The 23,546-nt window shown below is 44.6% G+C and overlaps 1 protein-coding gene across 1 annotated transcript in view; it reads right to left on the bottom strand.

Moving 5' to 3' along the window:
- The window catches only part of COMMD1 (copper metabolism domain containing 1), an 86,458-nt gene that overhangs the window by 43,898 nt on the left and 19,014 nt on the right, over window positions 1–23,546 (bottom strand). The window contains exon 2 of the mRNA XM_069768685.1: window positions 21,831–22,112. Within this exon, the coding sequence (XP_069624786.1) occupies window positions 21,831–22,112 (282 nt within the window). The remainder of the gene's footprint in view (window positions 1–21,830; window positions 22,113–23,546) is intronic.

Raw genomic sequence — 23,546 nt, 5'->3', positions numbered from 1 at the left:
ACCTAAAAGGGAATCTGGCAGCAGGACTTCACACCCCAAATCAAATTTGCTTGTAGCTCTACCAAAGACAAGTCCTTTGTGTGGCCAGTCCGTTACTGAGAAATCAGTGTTTGAATTGATATGGTAGATCTGAAGCCTCCGTCACTCCAGCTCTATTTTCCGCCCTGTACCATCTCCTCCTACTTGACTGATAACTCCTTTTCCTTGAAGTCATACAGGACAGGAGGGAGGCGGCGCTGGGCAGAGAATAGAGCAGGAGTGACGGAGGCTTCAGATCTTCAGCCTCATTTGCATATCAATTCAAATGCTGATTTCTTAGCAATGGAGGAATCTTTCCCATTGAAGTCGACACTATCCTGCAGAAAAATAAATGCCATTTAAAGAAAATGGATGTTAAAACTTATAGGAATCCGGGCTAAATATATATATATTTTTTTTTAGGGGACGGAATATCTTAAAAAATAAATACGGTAAATAAACGCAGTCAGTCTTAGGCTACTTTCACACTTGCGTTTTTAGCAATCCGTCGTTTTGGGCAAAAAATGGATCCTGCTAATGTGCCCGCAGGATGCGTTTTTTGCCCATAGACTTGTATTAGCGACAGATGGCTTTGGCGGACCGTCGGCACGAAAAATACATTGAATGTAACGTTTTTTCGTACGTCGCGTCTGCCATTTTCTACCGCGCATGCGCGGCCGCAACTCCGCCCTCTCCTCCCCGGACTTCAGAATGGGCAGCAGATTTGTCGAAAAACTGCCTCCGCTGCCCACGTCGTGCACAAATTCCACAACGTGCGTCGGTACATCGGCCCGATGCTTAGCGACGGACCCGTAACGACGCAAGTGTGAAAGTAGCCGAACTGCCCTACTGGCACCCACCTGAATCCAGTGCAGTAGAGAAAGGAAGAGCTGATGTCACCATTGGACCTCTGAGGCCTGTGATTGGCTACAGGAGTCAGGTGACTTCAGCAGAAAGTCATTGGATTTTGTACGATGAAGAGCAGAGCAAAGTCGCCCGACCTCTGCAGCCAATCACAGGCCACAACAATTCAGCACCGAAAGGAGAGTATGATGGAGATATAAATATATATATATGTCTTGGGCAAAGTTTTATTTTGCCACGATAACTTCTTAAAACATGTTTCCGAATAAAAACTATTTTTGTTTTGTTATAAATCTATCACTGAGTATAGCAGTCTCATGCGGACTACCTCATTATCACTACAGCATCCAGTGATCGCCTGCAGGGGTTCATGTGAGCTGCAGACGTCATTGCTGCAGACTGTCAACAAATACCGAGCGCAGTGACGGAGAAGCGGTGCTCGGCATGTCAGTGGGGGGGGGGGGGGGGGGGGAAAATAAAAAAATCTACAATGTAACATTCAGGTGATACATGAAAACTAATACTGGGCAGAGGGCAGTCAACAAAAAGCTGAGGGAGGATCTCGGCTTTGGGCTTCTCCTCGGCCGTCCTACGGGAAGTTGTGCAAACCTCAGCTCAGCACCGGGACACAATGGAGTCACACAGAACATTTCGTAATTCAGGTTCTAACGTCCTCACAAAGTGTCCCTGTGCTGTCCCTCATCACCGGAGCCCGAGCACAAGACACAAGGTCAGAATCAGAACTTACAGAAATATTAACCCAATTTACATTTTAATCTTTCATGTCGGACCTGGGGCAATTCATAGAAGAAAATCTGACTTATTTCTCTGTCTACGGTGTAATTGGACACAACTGAACAAGAATGGACAAAAAACAGAAAATGCAATGAGATTTTTAAATAAAGTAATTTGTAAATTGCCGGATTAGTATATTAAGTCCGCAACTAAAATAACTTACCGTATATATACACACACACATATATACATACACATACTCTTTGAAGCCAAGGCATTGCGTTTTTTTTTTATATATAGTCATGGCCAGAAGTATTGACACCCCGGCAACTCTGTCAGATAATACTCAGTTTCTTCCTGAAAATGATTGCAAACACAAATTCTGTTATTATTATCTTCATTTAATTTGTCTTAAATGAAAAAACACAAAAAGAATTGTCCTAAAGCCAAATTGGATATAATTCCACAACAAACATAAAAAAGGGGGTGGACAAAAGTATTGGCACTGTCCGAAAAATCATTTGATGCTTCTCTAATTTGTGTAATTAACAGCACCTGTAACTTACCTGTGGCACCTAACAGGTGTTGGCAATAACTAAATCACACTTGCAGCCAGTTGACATGGATTAAAGTTGACTCAACCTCTGTCCTGTGTCCTTGTGTGTACCACATTGAGCATGGAGAAAAGAAAGAAGACCAAAGAACTGTCTGAGGACTTGAGAAACCAAATTGTGAGGAAGCATGAGCAATCTCAAGGCTACAAGTCCATCTCCAAAGACATGAATGTTCCTGTGTCTACCGTGTGCAGTGTCATCAAGAAGTTTAAAGCCCATGGCACTGTGGCTAACCTCCCTAGATGTGGACGAAAAAGAAAAATTGACAAGAGATTTCAACGCAAGATTGTGCGGATGTTGGATAAAGAACCTCGACTAACATCCAAACAAGTTCAAGCTGCCCTGCAGTCCGAGGGTACAACAGTGTCAACCCGTACTATCCGTCGGCATCTGAATGAAAAGGGACTGTATGGTAGGAGACCCAGGAAGACCCCACTTCTTACCCCGAGACATAAAAAAGCCAGGCTGGAGTTTGCCAAAACGTACCTGAAAAAGCCGAAAACGTTTTGGAAGAATGTTCTCTGGTCAGATGAGACAATCGTAGAGCTTTTTGGGCAAAGGCATCAACATAGAGTTTACAGGAGAAAAAAAGAGGCATTCAAAGAAAAGAACACGGTCCCTACAGTCAAACATGGCGGAGGTTCCCTGATGTTTTGGGGTTGCTTTGCTGCCTCTGGCACTGGACTGCTTGACCGTGCATGGCATTATGAAGTCTGAAGACTGCCAACAAATTTTGCAGCATAATGTAGGGTCCAGTGTGAGAAAGCTGGGTCTCCCTCAGAGGTCATGGGTCTTCCAGCAGGACAACGACCCAAAACACACTTCAAAAAGCACTAGAAAATGGTTTGAGAGAAAGCACTGGATACTTCTAAGGTGGCCAGCAATGAGTCCAGACCTGAATCCCATAGATACAGGGGTGTCAAACTGCATTCCTCGAGGGCTGCAAACAGGTCATGTTTTCAGGATTTCCTTGTACTGCACAGGTGATAATTTAATCACCTACACACATAATGATTGCAGCACCTTGTGCAATGCTAAGGAAATCTTGAAAACACGCATGGTTTGCGGCCCTCGAGGAATGCAGTTTGACACCCCTGCCATAAAACACCTGTGGAGAGATCTAAAAATGGCAGTTTGGAGAAGGCACCCTTCAAATATCAGGGACCTGGAGCAGTTTGCCAAAGAAGAATGGTCTAAAATTCCAGCAGAGCATTGTAAGAAACTGATTGATGGTTACCGGAAGTGGTTGGTCGCAGTTATTTTGGATAAAGGTTGTGCAACCAAGTATTAGGCTGAGGGTGCCAATACTTTTGTCTGGCCCATTTTGGGAGTTTTGTGTGAAATGATCAATGTTTTCCTTTTTGCTTCATTCTCTTTTGTGTTTTTTCATTTAAGACAAATTAAATGAAGATAATAATAATACCAAAGAATTTGTTATTGCAATCATTTTCAGGACGAAACTGAGTATTATCTGACAGAATTGCAGAATTGGCCATGACTGTAGTCACAAATAAAATGTAATCGTAACAAAATACACAAATAATATAATTGAACCCATTTAATCTGAAATGCCGATCACTATGGTGTTAGATACCACGTCCTTAGGGGTGAAGTCTAGTTTTGGAGCCTTTCCCAGCGCAGGATTACAGATATGTTTTAGCTCATTGGGAGGTGTTGGATTTGAGAATTCCGGCTCCCGGGACGACTGCCAGATCATGGGTGGTATTATTCACTGGTAGGGGACATCAAAGCTTAAGCAAACCATGGTGGACTGCAGAGATGTTTGCTGAACTGAGGCAACTCCTGGGCCAGCATCAATCTCTAGCTAGTATATGAAGAGGTCATTGTGGATTTGCGTCCAGGAGGTTTACATTCTCTTCCTCCAAAGCACTTATGTTTATGAATACACAATGCAAGTGCTGTGACAATTGTTGCCTAGATCTGGAGCAAATTGACTTTTCTATGCATTTATATGCCCCGCAATCCTAAACCATCAGTGCGTGTGAGAGAATTAGGGCTTATTGATATGTGCATGATCATTTTGTGTTTGGAAAAAAAAAAAAGATCATATTAAACTTTCTTTTTGTTGAAATATAAAAACCTGAGGAGTTTAACTAGTATTTTATTTTTTTAATTTCCCATATTACTATCTACATTTATAAAAATAAATAAATAAATTGGAAATCCTTTACATTTTTCACACTGACCACTAAATCGAATTATAAACTCCTACTTCCTGATCCGATGAGGTTTCAGCGGTCTCAGTAATATTACACACAGGATTACATGAGAAATGACACAGAGAAAAAGTATTGAACACACTTACTGAAATGTATTTAATACTCCATACAAAAGGCTTTGTTGGTGATGAAAGCTTCAAGACTCCTGTATGGAGAAACTAGTCGCAGGCATTGCTCAGGTATGAATTTGGTCCATTCTTCGATACAAACACTCTTCAAATGGTGAAGGTCCCGTGATTGGTTGGGCCATTCTAGCAGATTTATTTTATAATTCTCTGAAACCAATTGAGCATTTCCTTGGCTGTGTGCTTGGGATCATTATATTACTGAAATGTCCATCCTTGTTTCATCTTCATCATCCTGGTAGATGGCAGCAGATTTTTTTTCAATAATGTCTCAGTACATTTTTCCATTCATACTTGCTTCAATCATATGAAGCTTGCTATTGCCATATGCTGAAAAACAGCCCCACATCATGATGTTCCTACCTCCAAACGTCACTGTTGGTATGGTGTTTTTGGGGTGGTATGCAGTGCCTCTTGGCCTCCAACCATGCGGTGTATTATGGCATCTAATGAGTTCCAATTCTGGTCTCATCTGACCAGACTATTTTCTCAGTATTTCATTAGCTTGTCTTTAAGTTTTTGAGCAAACTATAAACATGCTTGCGTTATAGTTTTCTATGAAAGAATTGCAGCTGCTGATTCTAGGTCCTTCTGTAGCTCTCCACAGGTGGTCTTTAGCTCTTGGACAAGTCTTGTGATAATGTGCGGTTTATGGACAAATTATGTTCTTTCCACTTCTGGATTAAGGCCACAACTGTGCCCACTGGAGCCTTCAGTAGTTTAGAAATTCTTCTGTAACCAATGCCATCAGTATGTTTTGCAACAATAATGTTGTGAAGGTCTTGGGACAGATCGCTGGTTTTACCTATCATGAGATGTTTTAGGTGTGGCATTTTGGTAATGAAACAGCTTTTTATAGGCCATCAGCTGAAACAGCTAATATTTTTCATTAAGTGGCAGGATTGCTTTCTAATGTTAGATTATAGCTCATGTCATAAATTTATATATGCTGGTCCTTGGTTCATCCTATGTAGACAATCAACACTCTGTTCTTGCACTGAGGAGGGGCAAGAACTCCCAAACAATACTGTCCACATATGGTCAGGTCTGACTAATATTTGTTATGTTTCCAGCGCTTTGGTGGGTCACACGTTGACTTATAGGTTAACTATGTATTGATAGCAATAGAGAAAGGTTACCGTAGTCTCCTTCTGGAGGAAAGCTAATCTGCATACCTTACAGCTCTATGCTCTTTTTGCTATTTTTAATCAGACCATTTTTATTAAACAAAATCACTTTACGTACAATTTGCCTTTTTCAAATAAGGAAAATAAATAAATTAGATATGATTACAAATTACGGTAGTTATTTACTGCTATTTAACATTCCCTTAAATTGTTTGTATTCTATAAAATCATTTTTCCACTTCAAAAAAACAAAAATAAAGGAACTTACAAAATTAAAAAAGCCGCATATTAAATATTAATAATTTAGATTACCGTAAATTAAAGGACTGTAAAAACCTCATTAATGGGTTTCTTATGTGAGCCGCCTGTAATGGCTACAACTCAGCTAATGTATTACTTAATGTTTAATGACAGGAGAGCTCTCACATGAAAAACAAAACTGCAAAAGCGTATTCTTCTGAGCAAAAATGCATTGTTCACCAACATCATACGCTGACAGCATGCCGCCTGGGGAATATCTTACAAGCGTTTCGAATCGGGTGCAAGCGATAAGTAGGTTCCACACCGATCACTATAGGATCCTGCCCACAGAAGCCTCAGGATGCCACACAGCCCCTATATACATCATGCAATGTGCGGTATTATACCGGCCCATTTAGCGTATGGGCTGGGAGGATTTTGGACATAGAAAATGTGGGGTGGATAGACCCTGGATTTCTTAAAAATCCATCTTACACAGTCCCACAGTACTCCATAACAGTGCTAGATTACGGTGTCACCCCAGTACAGAAGCAGCCTCTGGCCTAGGACCTGTACGGCCCAAAAGTGGGAGTCCACCATTGGGAACATTTATTAATTTTTTTACTTAAATAAGGCATAAATAAACAATGCAACTCGGAAGCTGCAGGAGGCAAATGGTGCCACATTTTTAATGAATAAAAGTCCCTAAATGTGGACATCCTCATTAAAGGGAACCTGTGAAGTGATAAAATACAATTAACCTGCAGTTATGGGGTTAATCTGCAGGTTAATAGTGTTCTGAACCGGCCCGGCGCCTGCACTTAGATTAGAGCCCCTCTGCCAGGAGGAAGTGAACTTTATTCCTTGTTTGGCAGTGTTTGGTGTTCAGTGTTGGGGGCGGCACCGGCGCAGGTTTCAGCACAGGGGGCGATGCCAGCGCGAGTTTAGTCACCGCTCTGTGACTGACTGACAGTGGGCCCTAAGACGGAGCTGCTGTTAGTCAGTGCCGGGCCGCGGTTACAGCCCCTGATCTCTATATACAGAGATTACTGAACCCATGTTGGCGCTGCCCCTGTGACTGAAACTGAATGCTTCCCGGAAGAATAAAGTTAATTTCCTCCCGGCAGAGGGGCTCTAAGCCAGCGCCGGGGGACTCAGGGGGTTCAGAACGCTATTAACCTGTAGATTAATCCCTTATCTGCAGGTCAATAGTGTTTTTTTTTTTTCAGGTGATTGGTTCCCTTTGACAATCCTCAAGGGATACGATTTCATTTAAGTAAATGGAGTAATATTACTGGGTGTCTCCTTTTGTGCCCCTCAGTCATGAATTCCGCCATTTTTTGGTCCATGTTATGACATCACACTATTGCTGCATCTTTTGTCAGCCAATGTGCATGGGTGGTCTGAGAAATAACAAGCCCTTTTCCCAGTAAGATACAGACCCTTACCAAGTGAGGTACAAATAATTAATATATATTACCTTACTGTAACTGGAAAAGTGACTTATTCAATCCTGCACTTTTCATATTGGCCAGTAGATGTCAGGCCACACACCAGACTGGTGAACGACAGTGTCTCAATTTACAGCCTACAGCAAAGCGGAGAAAATGTGCAGCAGTGACTGCTGAGATGTCGCAGGTGACAGAAAAAAAAATTCACATAACTTCCTTTTAACAGCATTTTTTAATGGGCATCTATAAGAAAAAAAACTTTTAAAAAGGAAGCTGAGAAGAACGATACTATAGCAGGTCGGGTTTTGACCTAGTTCTGCCTCCCACACATTACATGCCTGGCAGTTGCTAATCACCGCCCGGCCATCGTCTCTCGATCTTCTTTGATAATAAGGTCACATATCCTTTTAGATTCTGTATGGTTTCTACAGTGTGAAGCAAAAATCCCCCTCCAAAAAAAATTGTAGCAGTTCCCCCTGTTGTAGGTGGTGAGTCACCGACTATCCGAGTCATGGTGGAATTAATGCTCTGCATTACGCCTCATCTGGCATGAACACGGAGAGCGCAAAATGAATGGCCTCGCCTGTGTAGTAAATGTGGAAACAGTTTTCCAGAAAAACAACTTGGGATGTCAAGTGAAGCTTGTTACGCTGCCAAGGTTTACAGACCTCTCCGTGCAAAACAGGCACCTAAATCATGTCACGGTCCACCCGCAGATCTCTCAGCCGCAGATCTCTCAGCGTTTCTCCACTGATCCCGTCCAACAACACACGAGATTACTGTGAGACGTAAATGAACCTCAATGAAATCGGTCAGCAATTAGGGAACAGTTGTCAAAGTCTCAGACTTCTTACTACTACAACTCTTTGTGAATATGAGAAAGTTTGCCCCTTTTAAAAGGAGATCCAGTCCCCTCTTAAAGGGCATTCCCATTTGTAGGATCCTGTCCTAATATGTAGGTGTGATAATAATATTAGCAAATCCCTCCAATTAAAAACGTAGTCTAGTTCTTCTGATTCACTATGTCGCTTACCCCATGCGCAGGGCATTGTAGTAGCTTAGGTATCCATGGTTATGACCACTAGCAACCGTCACTATATGAGTGATCGTAACCTTGGATATGTAAGTGACTGCAATGCCCTGCACACTGGGCAAGCAATATAGTGAATCAGAAGAACTATACTGCATTTCTAAATTGGAGGTATTTGCTAATATTATTACACCTACTACATATTGGGATAGGATCTTGGAGATGGGAATAGCCCTTTCAGGAGAACAGCTGTGTGTGAAGGTGTGTCAAGATCACACCTCACCACCTGCACGCTTGACCCGCTCCCATCCCACCTCATCCCTAACCTCTCCACGGTCTTCATCCCAACCCTAACGCACCTCTTCAACCTCTCACTCACAACAGGTGTCTTCCCCTCATCCTTCAAGCATGCCAAGATCACACCCATCCTCAAAAAGCCCTCCCTCGACCCAACCTCTGTGTCTCCAAATTGCTGGAGCAACACGTCCATCTTGAACTGTCCTCCCACCTCTCCTCCTGCTCCCTCTTTGATCGGTTACAATCTGGCTTCCGTTCCCATCACTCAACTGAAACTGCCCTAACTAAAGTCACCAATGACCTACTAACTGCCAGGAGCAAGCGACACTACTCTGTCCTCCTCCTCCTGGACCTGTCTTCTGCCGTCGACACTGTGGACCACTCCCTCCTGTTACAGATTCTCTCATCTCTTGGCATCACAGACTTGGCCCTTTCCTGGATCTCGTCATATCTAACAGACCGAATATTCAGTGTCTCCCTCTCCCACACCACTTCCTCACTTCGCCCCTTGTCAGTCGGTGTTCCTCAAGGCTCTGTTCTAGGACCCCTACTCTTCTCCATCTACACTTTCGGCCTGGGACAGCTCATAGAATCCCATGGTATGCAGTACCATCTCTACGCTGACGACACGCAGATCTACCTCTCCGGACCTGACCTCACCTCCTTACTTACCAAAATCCCGCACTGTCTGTCTGCTATTTAATCCTTCTTTTCTGCTCGCTTTCTACAACTGAACATGGACAAAACAGAATTCATCATCTATCCCCCACCTCACTCTACCCCTCCACCAGACCTATCCATCAATGTCAATGGCTGCTCACTCTCCCCAGTCCCACACGCCCGGTGCCTCGGGGTGATCCTCGATGCCCTCTCTTTCAAGCCACATATCCAAGCCCTTGCCTCCTCCTGTCGTCTCAAACTCAAAAATATTTCCCAGATCCGTGCTTTCCTTGACCGCAACACTGCAAAAATGCTAGTGCATGCCCTTATCTCCCGCCTCGACTACTGCAACCTCCTACTCTCTGGCCTCCCCTCTAGCACTCTGGCACCACTCCAATCCATCCTACACTCTGCTGCCTGACTAATCTCCCTGTCTCCCCGCTATTCCCCAGCCTCTCCCCTGTGTCAAGCCCTTCACTGGCTTCCTATCGCCCAGAGACTCCAGTTCAAAACCCTCACACTGACATACAAAGCCATCCACAACCTGTCTCCTCCATACATCTGTGACATGGTCTCCCGGTACCTACCTACACGCAACCTCTGATCCTCCCAAGACCTCCTTCTCTACTCTTCTCTCATCTCTTCTTCCCATAACCGCATCCAAGACTTCTCCCGTGCTTCCCCCATACTCTGGAACCCTCTACCCCAACACATCAGACTCGCGCCTACCATAGAAACCTTCAAAAAGAACCTGAAGACCCACCTCTTCCGACAAGCCTACAGCCTGCAGTGATCCTCAGTCTACTGAACTGCCGCACAACCTGCCCTACCCTCTCCTAGTGTTTCATCACCCATCCCCTGCAGACTGTGAGCCCTCGCGGGCAGGGTCCTCTCTCCTTATGTACCCGTGTGCCTTATTTGCTCATGTTTAATGTATTTGTGTATATTTGCCCCGTATCCACATGTAAAGCGCCATGGAATAAATGGCGCTATAAAAATGTATAATAATAATAATAATATTGGCCTCGCTCTATGGATGAACGTTAGCTCTCCTTAGTGGAGGTCAGCGCTCTATTGCGAATGGTTCAGACACTGACTTATAGAAGAGCTGTCTTCATTATTAGGGGGCACAAGCAAAATCATTTTCTTTGTGACAGCTAATTTGGGAAAGAGGATAATTAGCTGGGTAGAAAGGCAAAATGAGCAAATGTAAGTACACAGTGCCATGCAATATGATGATATTAAGAGGATAAACACTTTAATGGGAGGAGGAGGGTTTCTTTAAGGAGCCAGATACTGACTCCTGGGAAAGTTACACCCCTCGGTTATCTGAATACTTTTTTCACTTTTTTTTTTTTTTTAGAAGAGCCAATATTAAAGTACTGTATTTTTCGGACTATAAGGCTACTTTCACACATCAGGTTTTTTGCTTCAGGCTAAATTCGGCGAATGTTGGAAAAACTGGACCCGGCACAGATTGTGAAAAACTGATGCGACGGATCCGTTTTTTTTTTACGGATTCGGCTAGCCTATCTAGATTATTGGATAAAAAAAAATTGGAGCATGCCTAGTTTAAAAAACCGGATCAGGCCGCCGGATCCGCCATTTTCTGCATCCGGAACCTTCCGGCTCCCATAGGCTTCCATTCTACCAAACAGCTGGAAGCGCCGGATCCGGCGCTTCAGGGTTTTTTGCCGGAGATAAAAAACGTTACAGTAGACGTTTTTTCCAGACGCTGGAATCCAGTGTACGCCGGATCCGGCATCAAACCGGAAGGAACACTGGGCCATCCGGCGCTAATACAAGTCAATGGGGGAAAAACTGGATCCAGTTTTTATTTTTTCCGGTTCCGGTTTTTCTCCCGAGAGCTGGATTTAGCCTGAAACAAAAAACCTGATGTGTGAAAGCAGCCTAAGACACTCAAATATAAATACCCCTTTAAACTATATAACAAAGCTCTTTTTAAAGCCCCTTCTTACAATGAGACAGTATATCTGCCGTCTCCAGCAATCATGTCCGCAGAGTCTAGAAATACTTGATGAAGCCAATGATGTAAATTCATAGATTGTCCGGAGAAAGAGAGGACTTCTGGCAGATAAGATATATAAAAAAAATAAATAAATAAATGACTTATTTTGTGATCATGTAATACAATGGCCAGGCGAGCCCACCAGAACAGGAGGAGCTCTTATTGATGCACTATTTTGTCTTAAAAATACAGGGGGCAAATGGCAGTCCCTTTCTTGGTCAAGCAACTGATTTTGGATATCTGGCAGTACTTTTTCCCCTTTAAGTCACCAGAACTTTTCCATTATGAATAATCGTTTCTAGTCAAGTGTCAAATGACTAAAGGTTTATATTCCCATTTTTCAATCATCTGCTCTTCAGTGGTCTCTTTCCCGCAGACTGATGTGTCTCGTTATCAGCAGCCGTCACGTGCCGGTCCTCTGAAAGGGCTGCGGAGAAGGTGGCGATCTGCAAGAGGATTACCAAGAGATCTGAAACACAAGTACCTGACTCAGTCAAGGTCTCTGCACCTGATGGACACCTTGACTTCAATTGGGCAAATGGAGTCTAAACAGAAAACTTTGGTCTCTGGTCAAACTAGTGTAGTCAACCACGCTGCTCTATGGGAAGGACAGAGATAGAGTATATAGGCCGGTATATCTGTCAGTCCTACAAACAGTTAACAGACCAGCAGCAGATATGAGACCAGTCGCTCCATACAGTCCTGACCACAGAGAGGAGGTGTAGGGTGATCAGGACCCTTATTCTAGTGATCGGGACAGTGGGGTAAGGTGTTCAGCAATCTATCCTGTGTATAGGTGATGGAGGGTTCGTCTTCAGACACCACGGCCCAGAGTCATCAGTTCTTTTTTTTTTTTTTTTAAGCCAGTCATTTCTCTTTTTGTTTTTTTTTCTGTCTTGAAGGTAATCTCTGACGTATATTGCACCAAATTTAGCAAAATGGTAAAAGCAGTTTGTAAATTTGGAGCAAAATTAGTATTTCTTTCCTGGCATTACCCATTTTTATGACTTTTCAAGCAAAAAGTGGCATCTTCTTCAAAATGTTGCAAAAGATGTGACCTTTGAGACACATGGGTAGAGATACGCCTGGGTGCGACTGCAGTAGAGTTCTGCCAAACTTTGCAACTTTTTGAAAAGTTGAAATTGACGAATCAGCTAAAAAAACATCAGGAATCACTAAACTATGACCACAAAATAAAAACTCAAAAAAACAAATTAAAATAGGTGAACACATGAAATTAAGTTAAAACACAAGTAAACAGAATAATTTGTGAAGAAAAAAAAAAAAAAACCAGGTGGAAATGCAATGATGAAACTTTTCTACCACTATTGTGCTGCCCAGCCAGCAGCCAAAATTAGGAGACATTGGTGCCTAAATATTCCCTAATCCTAGTCCTGACGCCCCATGATCCGAGGTGCAGCTGTGTAGTAGATTGTGGTTTCTAGGGAATGAGCAGAAGTTGCAGACAGAATTTGCAATCGCCCACTTTGTGATATTTGCATTGAAAAGTTTTGCAAATTATTTTGCAAAGGGTAACCAAAGAGACTGGATCTGGTTCCATGTACAGCCTTCCTTTTTTTAATAGATAGAAGCCGACACCACAAACCTGGATGCAAACGCCCTTTATTATGTTTGCTGGTAAGAACTCGGGAGTCCGCTCTTTAGGTCCAGCATTTTGCTGGTTTCAGAGCGACTGGTGAAAAGTCTGTGTGGAAAGTCTTATGAGAGATTCTCAGAAGAAATCCCCAAACCAAAATGCACTATATGTAATGATGGTATGAGAGACGCCAGTGTTACCGATGGGGGGCTGCAGACTAGAGGAAAACAGTGAATTGTATACATCCATCACTCAACATATAGGCCACGTTCACACATTCAGTATTTGGTCAGTATTTGTAAGCCAAAACCAGGAGTGGGTGACACGACACGGGGGGTGGGAGCGGCGTGGCCCAGCAGAGGCGCAAGGGGGGGAGCAGTGCGGCTCGGCAGAGAGATGCACGGGGGGAGCGGTGCAGCCCGGCAGAGAGGCGCACGGGGAAGAGAGGTGCAGCCCGGCAGAGAGGCGCATGGGGGAGAGTGGTGCAGCCCGGCAGAGAGGCGCACGGGGGGGGGGGGAGGGTATGGGAGCGGTGCGGGGGGGGGGGGGGGGAGGGTATGGGAGCGGTGCGGGGGGGGGGGGGGGGGAGCGGTGCAGCCCGGCAGAGAGGCGCACGGGGAAGAGAGGTGCAGCCCGGCAGAGAGGCGCACGGGGAAGAGAGGTGCAGCCCGGCAGAGAGGCGCACGGGGGGGAGCGGTGCAGCCCGGCAGAGAGGCGCACGGGGAAGAGAGGTGCAGCCCGGCAGAGAGGCGCACGGGGAAGAGAGGTGTAGCCCGGCAGAGAGGCGCACGGGGGAGAGCGGTGCAGCCCGGCAGAGAGGCGCACGGGGAAGAGAGGTGCAGCCCGGCAGAGAGGCGCAGCCCGGCAGAGGCGCACGGGGAAGAGAGGTGCAGCCCGGCAGAGAGGCGCACGGGGAAGAGAGGTGCAGCCCGGCAGAGAGGCGCACGGGGAAGAGAGGTGCAGCCCGAAAGAGAGGCGCACGGGGAAGAGAGGTGCAGCCCGAAAGAGAGGCGCACGGGGAAGAGAGGTGCAGCCCGGCAGAGAGGCGCACGGGGAAGAGAGGTGCAGCCTGGCAGAGAGGCGCACGGGGAAGAGAGATGCAGCCCGGCAGAGAGGCGCACGGGGAAGAGAGGTGCAGCCTGGCAGAGAGGCGCATGGGGGAGAGTGGTGCAGCCCGGCAGAGAGGCGCACTGGGGAGAGAGTTGCAGCCCGGCAGAGAGGCGCAGCCCGGCAGAGAGGCGCACGGGGGAGAGCAGTGCAGCCTGGCAGAGAGGCGCACGGGGGAGAGCGGTACATGGGGGGGGGGGGGGAGCGGTGCAGCCCGGCAGAGAGGCGCATGGGGGAGAGCGGTGCAGCCCGGCAAAGAGGCGCATGGGGGAGAGCGGTGCAGCATGGCAGAGAGCCGCACGGGGGAAGTTGGGTTTGTGGCCGGCTTACTTACATATGCCAGACAGACTGAAGTCAAAGAAATGCCACTCTTTTTTGCCTGTGTCGAGTATCTTAACGGCTCGTACGCTGGGAGCTTTTCTTGGCCTATATACCAATCACAAGGTGGACATAGCCTTAGAGAAATCCTGCATTCAGAAATTTGTTGCATTTGGAATAAAACTTTGTTCACGGTCCAAAACAGAAAATCTTTTCTGCCTTTCATAAATGGTACATAATGTCATTTTGCAAGAAAATTCCAGTCTTGCGTGAATTTTCCATTAAGAGCCTTACCCAGGGGTCATATTCTGACTTATGTTCCCAGGGAAACGCTAGGCTTCTTTTCTCTCTAGGGAACTGTAAGATTTATTTCCCCTAAGGAGCATTAAGTGCCATAAATGGAAACAGTAAACAGTTTACTATTTGCGTCTCCCTTTGGCGGCACATGTAAAATTAAATCCTCTAAAAATGTAATTAACTCAGTCTTGGCGGGATACATGTTCACATGCGGGAGAAGTCATGGACACGGAGGCCATGCATTACCTGCTAGAAATGCTTGGTGTGTAAAGTCGGGTTTCTCCTTGTGATCTATGGCTTAGACATCGCCACTCACTTGGAAGATGCACACTCCATACATTAACAGAGCAGGGTAGCAGGACACAAAATATTGTACCCATTTATTTCCTCCCTGCTCACAGAGATCAATAGCTGTAATACCATACCAGACAGGGTACAATTACAAGCAGTGTGCACGTCTGCAGGGAGAGCTTTCTAGGTAATGAAGTCCTGCGATTACAGCAGCATCAGCAGTGATGTAAGCAAATGATCTCTACAGTTGTAGCAACGGCGAAAGGCACGGTTCTAGCAACGGCGAAAGGCACGGTTCTAGCAACGGCGAAAGGCACGGTTCTAGCAACGGCGAAAGGCACGGTTCTAGTAACGGCGAAAGGCACGGTTCTAGCAACGGCGAAAGGCACGGTTCTAGCAACGGCGAAAGGCACGGTTCTAGCAACGGCGAAAGGCACGGTTCTAGTAACGGCGAAAGGCACGGTTCTAGCAACGGCGAAAGGCACGGTTCTAGCAACGGCGAAAGGCACGGTTCTAGCAACGGCGAAAGGCACGGTTCTAGCAACGGCGAAAGGCACGGTTCTAGTAACGGCGAAAGGCACGGTTCTAGCAACGGCGAAAGGCACGGTTCTAGCAACGGCGAAAGGCACGGTTCTAGCAACGGCGAAAGGCACGGTTCTAGTAACGGCGAAAGGCACGGTTCTAGCAACGGCGAAAGGCACGGTTCTAGCAACGGCGAAAGGCACGGTTCTAGCAACGGCGAAAGGCACGGTTCTAGCAACGGCGAAAGGCACGGTTCTAGCAACGGCGAAAGGCATGGATGTAGCAACGGCGAAAGGCACGGATGTAGCAACGGCGAAAGGCACGGATATAGCAACGGCGAAAGGCACGGATATAGCAACGGCGAAAGGCACGGATGTAGTAACGGCGAAAGGCACGGATGCAACAAAGGCAAAAGGCATGGTTGTAGCAACGGCAAAAGGCTCGGATGTACCAACGGCGAAAGGCATGGTTGTAGTAACGATGACCTAACAAGTCGATCGAAGCGTATTTCGGCCTTTTACACATGATGAGGTACACCGTATGGGTATCAATAGATTAATACATTCATTCAGTCCACATACAGTTTGCAAATTACAGGAAGAGGTTTCCCCAAGTAGAAGAATTGAAGATGTTGGCACTCAACACATCGTAGAAAAATCGTCTTTACCATTTCATAGCAAGCAATAAAAAAGGCGAGGTGTGTGGAGGCGAAGAACAGCAGGCTACGGCCGTTTCGTGTCTACGTGTTATATAAGGGGGGAAATAATCAGCTGTTTTTATGAGCTCAAAGAAGAACTTGAGGAAATAAGAGGCCTATAGTACAAAAAAAAGTACAGAACCCACAAAGATCCAGTATATTAGCATCTAAAAGCACCATGAAATTCTCCATTTTTCTCTAAAAATATGCATGAATGTTGTTACATTACTGCTGAAAACGGAAAAATAATGACAAAATGAACGATTGGCTTAATTTGAACTGGAGAAACCACATTTTCTTGCACTGAAATATTAACTATACAGAAAAGTACATCCGTATTATGCTTAAAACAAGTGCTGTAATTATCGCTATCTTGTAAAAATAATAAATATTCTATTGATTTCCACCGAGAGGTTGGCAGAGCTCCGGCCCGGTGGTCACGGACTCCCTACACAACTGCAGGACAAGGGCCCGGCAAATGTTTCTGCTCAACTCTACTGAGAATTGAGAATGAAGCTGAAGCTCCATCCCCCACCTATTCCCCTTCTTTTTATTTTTCCTTCGAGGGCAGAAGAGGCTTCTAAATATTTTCAGAAAAGGGTAAATATAGGCTGCTAAGTGGTGAGAAGGATGCCACTATCACTATATTGTATTATTAACTTCCCATCCGATACCAATATACCATTACTTCTAGACTTTATTAGAATATTTATTTATATAAAAAAGGAGGGTAGGAGGGGGATGCAGCTGCACAACATGCAATACAAGTTTACAGCTGCTTAAGAGGGATCTACACAGAACTAGAATTCTCAGAAACGTTCTGTGCCGGAAACGTGAGACGACAGGACAGACTCCTCCAACATAAGAGCATCCAAATGAGCAGTAGTCAGGGGCAAGTGGATGACTACAGTGTGAACGCGCGCCGAGGCCGAGAACATGGGCCTAACCCAAAATAAATGCAGCCAGAGCCGCAGCTGAACGCCAGCGTTGTGCCATGTTCTTCCACTCCCGGGAATCTTTATAAAAGGTTCTAGTGAGCTATGCATCTACACACAGTGACAACAATACACTGTTGTGCAAAAGTATTCACCCCCTTTCAAAAGTCACACTATATTTTTTACATCTTTGTCTTACTATATAATTTCCTATGGTTATGTAAACAAAAAGTAACATTAGACCAGGATGACATAGCAAACCTATAATAAATGGTTTAGGAATTGTAACTGTATTTAAAAAGAACACAAAATACAGGAAATACTCAAAAGAAAAAACTATATCCCAGCAATTCTTAAAAAATAAATAAATCTATATTTAATTAATACTAATAACTTAAATGCACAGGTTTGAGGTTAAAAATAATTTTTCCTAAATGGTTTCATTAAAAATGTTGCACCATTCGGCTTTTACGGGCTTTGTTTCCCTTCACAGTCAACTTTGACATAGCTGTGAAAAGCGCAAAAAAGCCAGAAAAAAAAAAAAAAAAAAAAGAGTTAGAAACTGTCCCTGTGGAGCAGCAGAGCTCACTGAGGGATTCTCGGTTAACCCATTCTACAGCCAGCAATAAAAAGAGCAACGCAAAGGCTATAGAAGGGACCGTAAATTGTGGAAAATTATTACTGAAACCCAAATAACAAAAATGCATTAAGGCTGTGTGCACACGTTGCAGATTTTGCTAAAAAACGCATACATTATGCATCCCATCATTTAGAATGCATTACGCAATTTTTATGCACACGATGCTTTTTTTTTTTCCATGAAAAAAAAACGCATCGCGGTAAAAAACGCAACATTTTCATTAATTTTACGAATTTTTTGCGGATTTCCCACTATATTATTGCATTGGGAACCTCCGGAAAAATCTGCAAAAAAAAAAAAAAAAAGGCACTAAAAACGCGGTAAAAACGTGAGAAAAATGAGAGAAAAACGCATGCTGATTTCTTACACAAAATGTCCAGTTTTGCTCAGGAAATTTCTGCAAGAAATCCTCAACGTGTGCACATAGCCTTACTTGGATTTTCTCCTTTCCTTCTGTCCTATTTTGTCTCATATTGCAACTAATACAGAGAAATATAGAAAGAAATCTTCCGAGTGCCTCAGCTGATAAGCCATGTCCCCATCCTCCTCCTCACTGTTCCATGTGAAGCCCATCCAATGGAGTGGAGGATAAGCATACGCACATCCACGTCATTCATCTTCTATGGGACTGACGGAAACAGCAGAGTGCTCGACTCCACCATCATCGGGAATGAATGGAGCAGAAATGTGAACGGGACCAAAGGGAACCCCAATCACTGTACTCCAGTTATCAGTAAGTGATCCCCTATCCTAGTGAACCCTTTCAAACATGTCTGCATCGCCTATATAGTAACAGCCAGACTCGTCCCATATCGGAATTTCATCGTATCTTATCAGTTTGATTTTAAATATCATTATATATAAAGGGAATATGTCAGAAAGTTTTTGTTAATTGAAAGCAGCATGAGGTAGGGGCTGAGACACTGATCACTGATTTGTCACTTATTAGACTGCGTGCTGAAGTTTCAATTCAATGAGTGTTTTATCAGCAGAAGATTATCATTGCCCACATGTCTCCAGGTCCAAACCCACCAAAGCACTGATTAGCAATTAGCTGTCAATATACATTGTACACAGAAACCTGCTAGTCAGTGGTTGGGGGGGTCAGCTTTCTGAGCTCTGCTTCATCTTGAGCAGATTAAGTTCTGATAACAACTGCTGCAACCAGTAAAGTAAGTGGCGCATCGCCTGAATCAGGGTCTCTGTCCCTACATTATGTTGCTCTAAAGAAAACTTTGAAACGTGAGAGCAAAACCTCTAAAGTCACAATCAGAAAGGGCAGATTCAGAGCAGATTTTTGAGAAATATAATCTTAACCCTCTTGCAGATTTTCAAATGCTGTGAATTTCAACAAGTGCAAGGTTGGCTCAAATCTGACCTATTGTGCCACAAACACTTCCCCAGACAGACTAATCATGGAGGTGTAATTAAAACAGGAATATGCAAATAGCTTCTTCAGAGAGGGAGAAGAATTGAACTCTAGCGCCACCTATTGGAAGCAGCAATCCTAAAAGTCAATGTTGACCCCTTAAACATTATCACATGACAATCTCCATATGCAGACACGTGTTTCAAGGTGTTGCCCCTCATCAGTGCAAAGCATGGGATCTGATTTGGATGTATGAGAGCCCTCTCACTAGGGTCTAAGACATAACGTTTGTTCTTATGGAGAGTGAGACATGTCAGGGCAATGGAGGCTTATACGTCTCTAATATAGCCAAAGCAGATCTCATGCCATGCACTCAGGAGGGGCAACACCCTGAAACACCTGACTATATATTGAGATTATGATTTGGCTTTTATCTTAGGTCATGTACAAGGCTCGTTAAGAGGTCAATAATGTCTTTTAAGATTGCTACTTCCAATAGGTGGCGCTAGATTCAAGTCTTCTTCCTCTCTATGGAGGCAATTTACATATTTCCCATTGAAGATTGCATGGCATATAAGCCTCCATATGGAGAAACGTTACCCTTTAGACTAAAACTAGAATAAGTGCCTGAAAAACTTTTCCCCTTTCACTACAATGTCTATTAAATTCCCTTTGGAAATGTTTTTGATGCGATAGGTGTGGATGACTTCCTTGCATTGAGCACAGGAAGAGCGAACGGTCAGTAACAATTTCCTGCTCATCAGACATGTTTTATTGTCCATGATATTAGATACGTGCCGCAGCTGTGCTGGATTCATGCGATTGCGCTTTGTGATCCGGTTTGTCTCCCGCGAACATCTGAGCACTGGTCGGGCTGCAGCGGTAAGTGCTCATCGCTGCTCATGGATTAACACAAGGTACGCTCACATGGGGAGGATACGCGGGAAAGGAACCGTGGGGAGAATTAATAATCCACCGCAATTAATGCTAGGCGTGGGATTTCAGTCTTTGCTATGGATAATAAATCCGTGGCAATTCCGCACTAAATCCGCAACTTTCTGCATGTAACCTATATGGATATTGACACGGATTTGCCACATTCATAGGGACCCCCTGAGAATTACACGACTTTATGCTCTTTACAAGGGGTCACCAGCTCAATAAATAGATCTGGAGTGTGCTCAGTATATTATATACTATGCAATAAATAGATCTGAACCTGTGTGATACAACTGCATAGAATGTACAGGAGGAGGAAAAAACACACAGATAACGATTACATATCACAGTTCATGATTATGATTGCACAGCTCCAGTCACAGATATAATAAAAGACATTGTAAAAGAACATAGAAGGGAGAATAATCACACAGTTACCACAGCAGACACAGGTCGTACAGGGATGCTGGACTGATGCATCAGGGATTGATAGCAGAGCACAGAAAATTAAGCAGAGCGAAAACTGAAATTCAAGATGGAGTCTGAAGGGAAGCAAAAAAAGGGGTATGAAGGACATGGAAATAACTGCACTATACATATAAGAAGTGCAGGACTACAGAAAGAGCTCCGTTTCCCCTGTACCCACAGGATCGGTGATAACTTCTAGATTGGCGGGGGTCCCACTAGTGGATAAAGGAGTAGAGCAGGAATGTAACTTCTAGATTGGCGGGGGTCCCACCGGTGGATAAAGGAGTAGAGCAGGAATGTAACTTCTAGATTGGCGGGGGTCCCACTAGTGGATAAAGGAGTAGAGCAGGAATGTAACTTCTAGATTAGCGGGGGTCCCACTGGTGGATAAAGGAGTAGAGCAGGAATGTAACTTCTAGATTGGCGGGGGTCCCACTAGTGGATAAAGGAGTAGAGCAGGAATGTAACTTCTAGATTGGCGGGGGTCCCACCGGTGGATAAAGGAGTAGAGCAGGAATGTAACTTCTAGATTGGCGGGGGTCCCACTGGTGGATAAAGGAGTAGAGCAGGAATGTAACTTCTAGATTGGCGGGGGTCCCACCGATGGATAAAGGAGTAGAGCAGGAATGTAACTTCTAGATTGGCGGGGGTCCCACCGGTGGATAAAGGAGTAGAGCAGGAATGTAACTTCTAGATTGGCGGGGGTCCCACTGGTGGATAAAGGAGTAGAGCAGGAATGTAACTTCTAGATTGGCGGGGGTCCCACCGGTGGATAAAGGAGTAGAGCAGGAATGTAACTTCTAGATTGGCGGGGGTCCCACTGGTGGATAAAGGAGTAGAGCAGGAATGTAACTTCTAGATTGGCGGGGGTCCCACTGGTGGATAAAGGAGTAGAGCAGGCATGTGCACGCTCCAGCGCTGTTCCTTTTTGTGAATTGGTAGGGGTCTCCAGACGTCACAAGTCACCACCTTTCCTGTGCATAGGCGATCATCTCCTCTTACCAGAATATCCCCCCATAATAGGAAAGCTCTTCATGTGTTTGCTGCCAACACAAGCCATAGTAAAAGAGTAAGTACATAGCAAACAGTACAAAGCAAACACTGAACAGATAATAATGGACGGGATAATGGACGGTAATAGATACAAGTCTGATGGCAATCTCCAGATGTACCGCGGAGTAATGACTGGCGGCAGCTGCCGGGGGACACGCGCTTCTTACCTTGTCCTTTGCGCCAATCTCCAGCTCTACGATGGCGGCAGAGCTGCCCACCTGCTCCGTGTGCCTGGACTGCGACTTCACATCTATCCTCCATTTCAGGCTCTTTAGAGCGTTTTCCCATCTGTTCTGATCGATCACACTTTCCCGAATCTTCTTCTTGTGATTCTTCCAAAATTTAGCAATGACCAGAGATTGTTCTGCAGTGATCCCGCCTTGTTTTTTAGTCTGTGCAGTCAGAAAAGCATCGATCTGGTTTATATCCATATCTGCAGACACGATGGACTGAAAGAGAAGAAGAAGGAATGGCTGATAACAGCGGGCACTCTGGTGACATGGAGGGTACACAGCAGCGATCACCTCCGAACAATGCCACAATAATGTTTTTGAACAATGTACAGATGGCGATTTCTGGACCGGCCGCAAGTCTTCTGACCCGAGAGTCATATATGAGGCCATTATTCCAGATGACGAACCCGGCTACCAGTCTGGAAGTAGCAGTCCACAAGCAGATGTGTCAATATCACAATAGGGGCACCTTCATCAAAACATTTTTTTGCAAGAAAACTGTCTCAAAATACAATCTTTCATCATTATTTTGCCAATTAAGCAGAGAGCAGCATAATAAAGGGCAAGAGAGCCCGATTCCAGGGATGCGTCACTTACTAGGAGGTATCTTGTAGTTTCAATTCAATTAGCATTTTATCAGCAGGAGATTATCATTGCCTGACTAGCTCTCACGTGTACAGCAGTCAGGGTAATGTGTAACCCTGCCTGTACCACTGATTGGCTGCTTCCAGTGTATATTGTCAGCAAGCTGCCAATCAGTGATGTGGGTGGAGTTGAACAGTTTAAAATGATGACCACTGCAACACTGACAACAGATAAAACAGGGATTCTCTACAAAGACTGCACCGAGCAGCCCAGCAAGTGACATCGCTGGAATCAGGGTCTTTTTCCCTATATCATGCTGCTTTCAGATTACAAAGCAAAAAACTACTGACGGATGCTCTTTAAAGCCTTGAAAAGTCACCACAATTTTACACAATGTCTAGTTACGCAAAAATTTTGCAACTTTTGTTGGTTTGATGCAGCTCTGCATCTCTATTTATTGCAAAAATCCCTTTTTATACTTTGATGATTGCCCCATACACCTTCTGTATCAGTCACAGGGGCGAGGATCTCTAGCTTTTCAGTCACGGTCAGTCACATGACTTTTTCAAATTCCCTACGCCCATGATATTATAATTCCTTCCCGCCACTGATCCCTCGCAATGACGCTCAGCTTTCTGGGCACGGTGCTGAATCCGGGCGTATGTCCCAGCTTCATATCCTATAAGCGCATGATATGGAGCCGGTGAGCGTCAGTGACCACATGAGAGTTTGCATTTTCCAGCGCGCCTGCCTTCCTGCTCGACGCTCTGACTCTGAAAAATGGAGGATACAAGTCAATTACCGTGATGGCCAGAAACAGCGCCACTCCGGCTCTACAGACTACACAATTATACTGTAACTATGAACTATAACATTTACTGAGTCTCCTGTCACAGAGAATGGCAGAGAAACAACAACTAAATTTCTGTTTTTCTTTACCTTCCTTCTAAAAAGAATATAAAAAGCGATCAAATTTTTTTATTTATCCCAAAATGGTACCAATAAAATAATAATAAAAATCTTACTTTCAGAAAAAAAACAAAACAAAAAAAAACAACAACCGTT

Source organism: Ranitomeya imitator, chromosome 5, assembly GCF_032444005.1.
Source record: "Ranitomeya imitator isolate aRanImi1 chromosome 5, aRanImi1.pri, whole genome shotgun sequence".
Taxonomy (NCBI): Eukaryota; Metazoa; Chordata; class Amphibia; order Anura; family Dendrobatidae; genus Ranitomeya; species Ranitomeya imitator.
The sequence above is the reverse complement of the archived record's forward strand: the minus strand, read 5'-3'. Positions and strand labels throughout refer to the sequence as shown.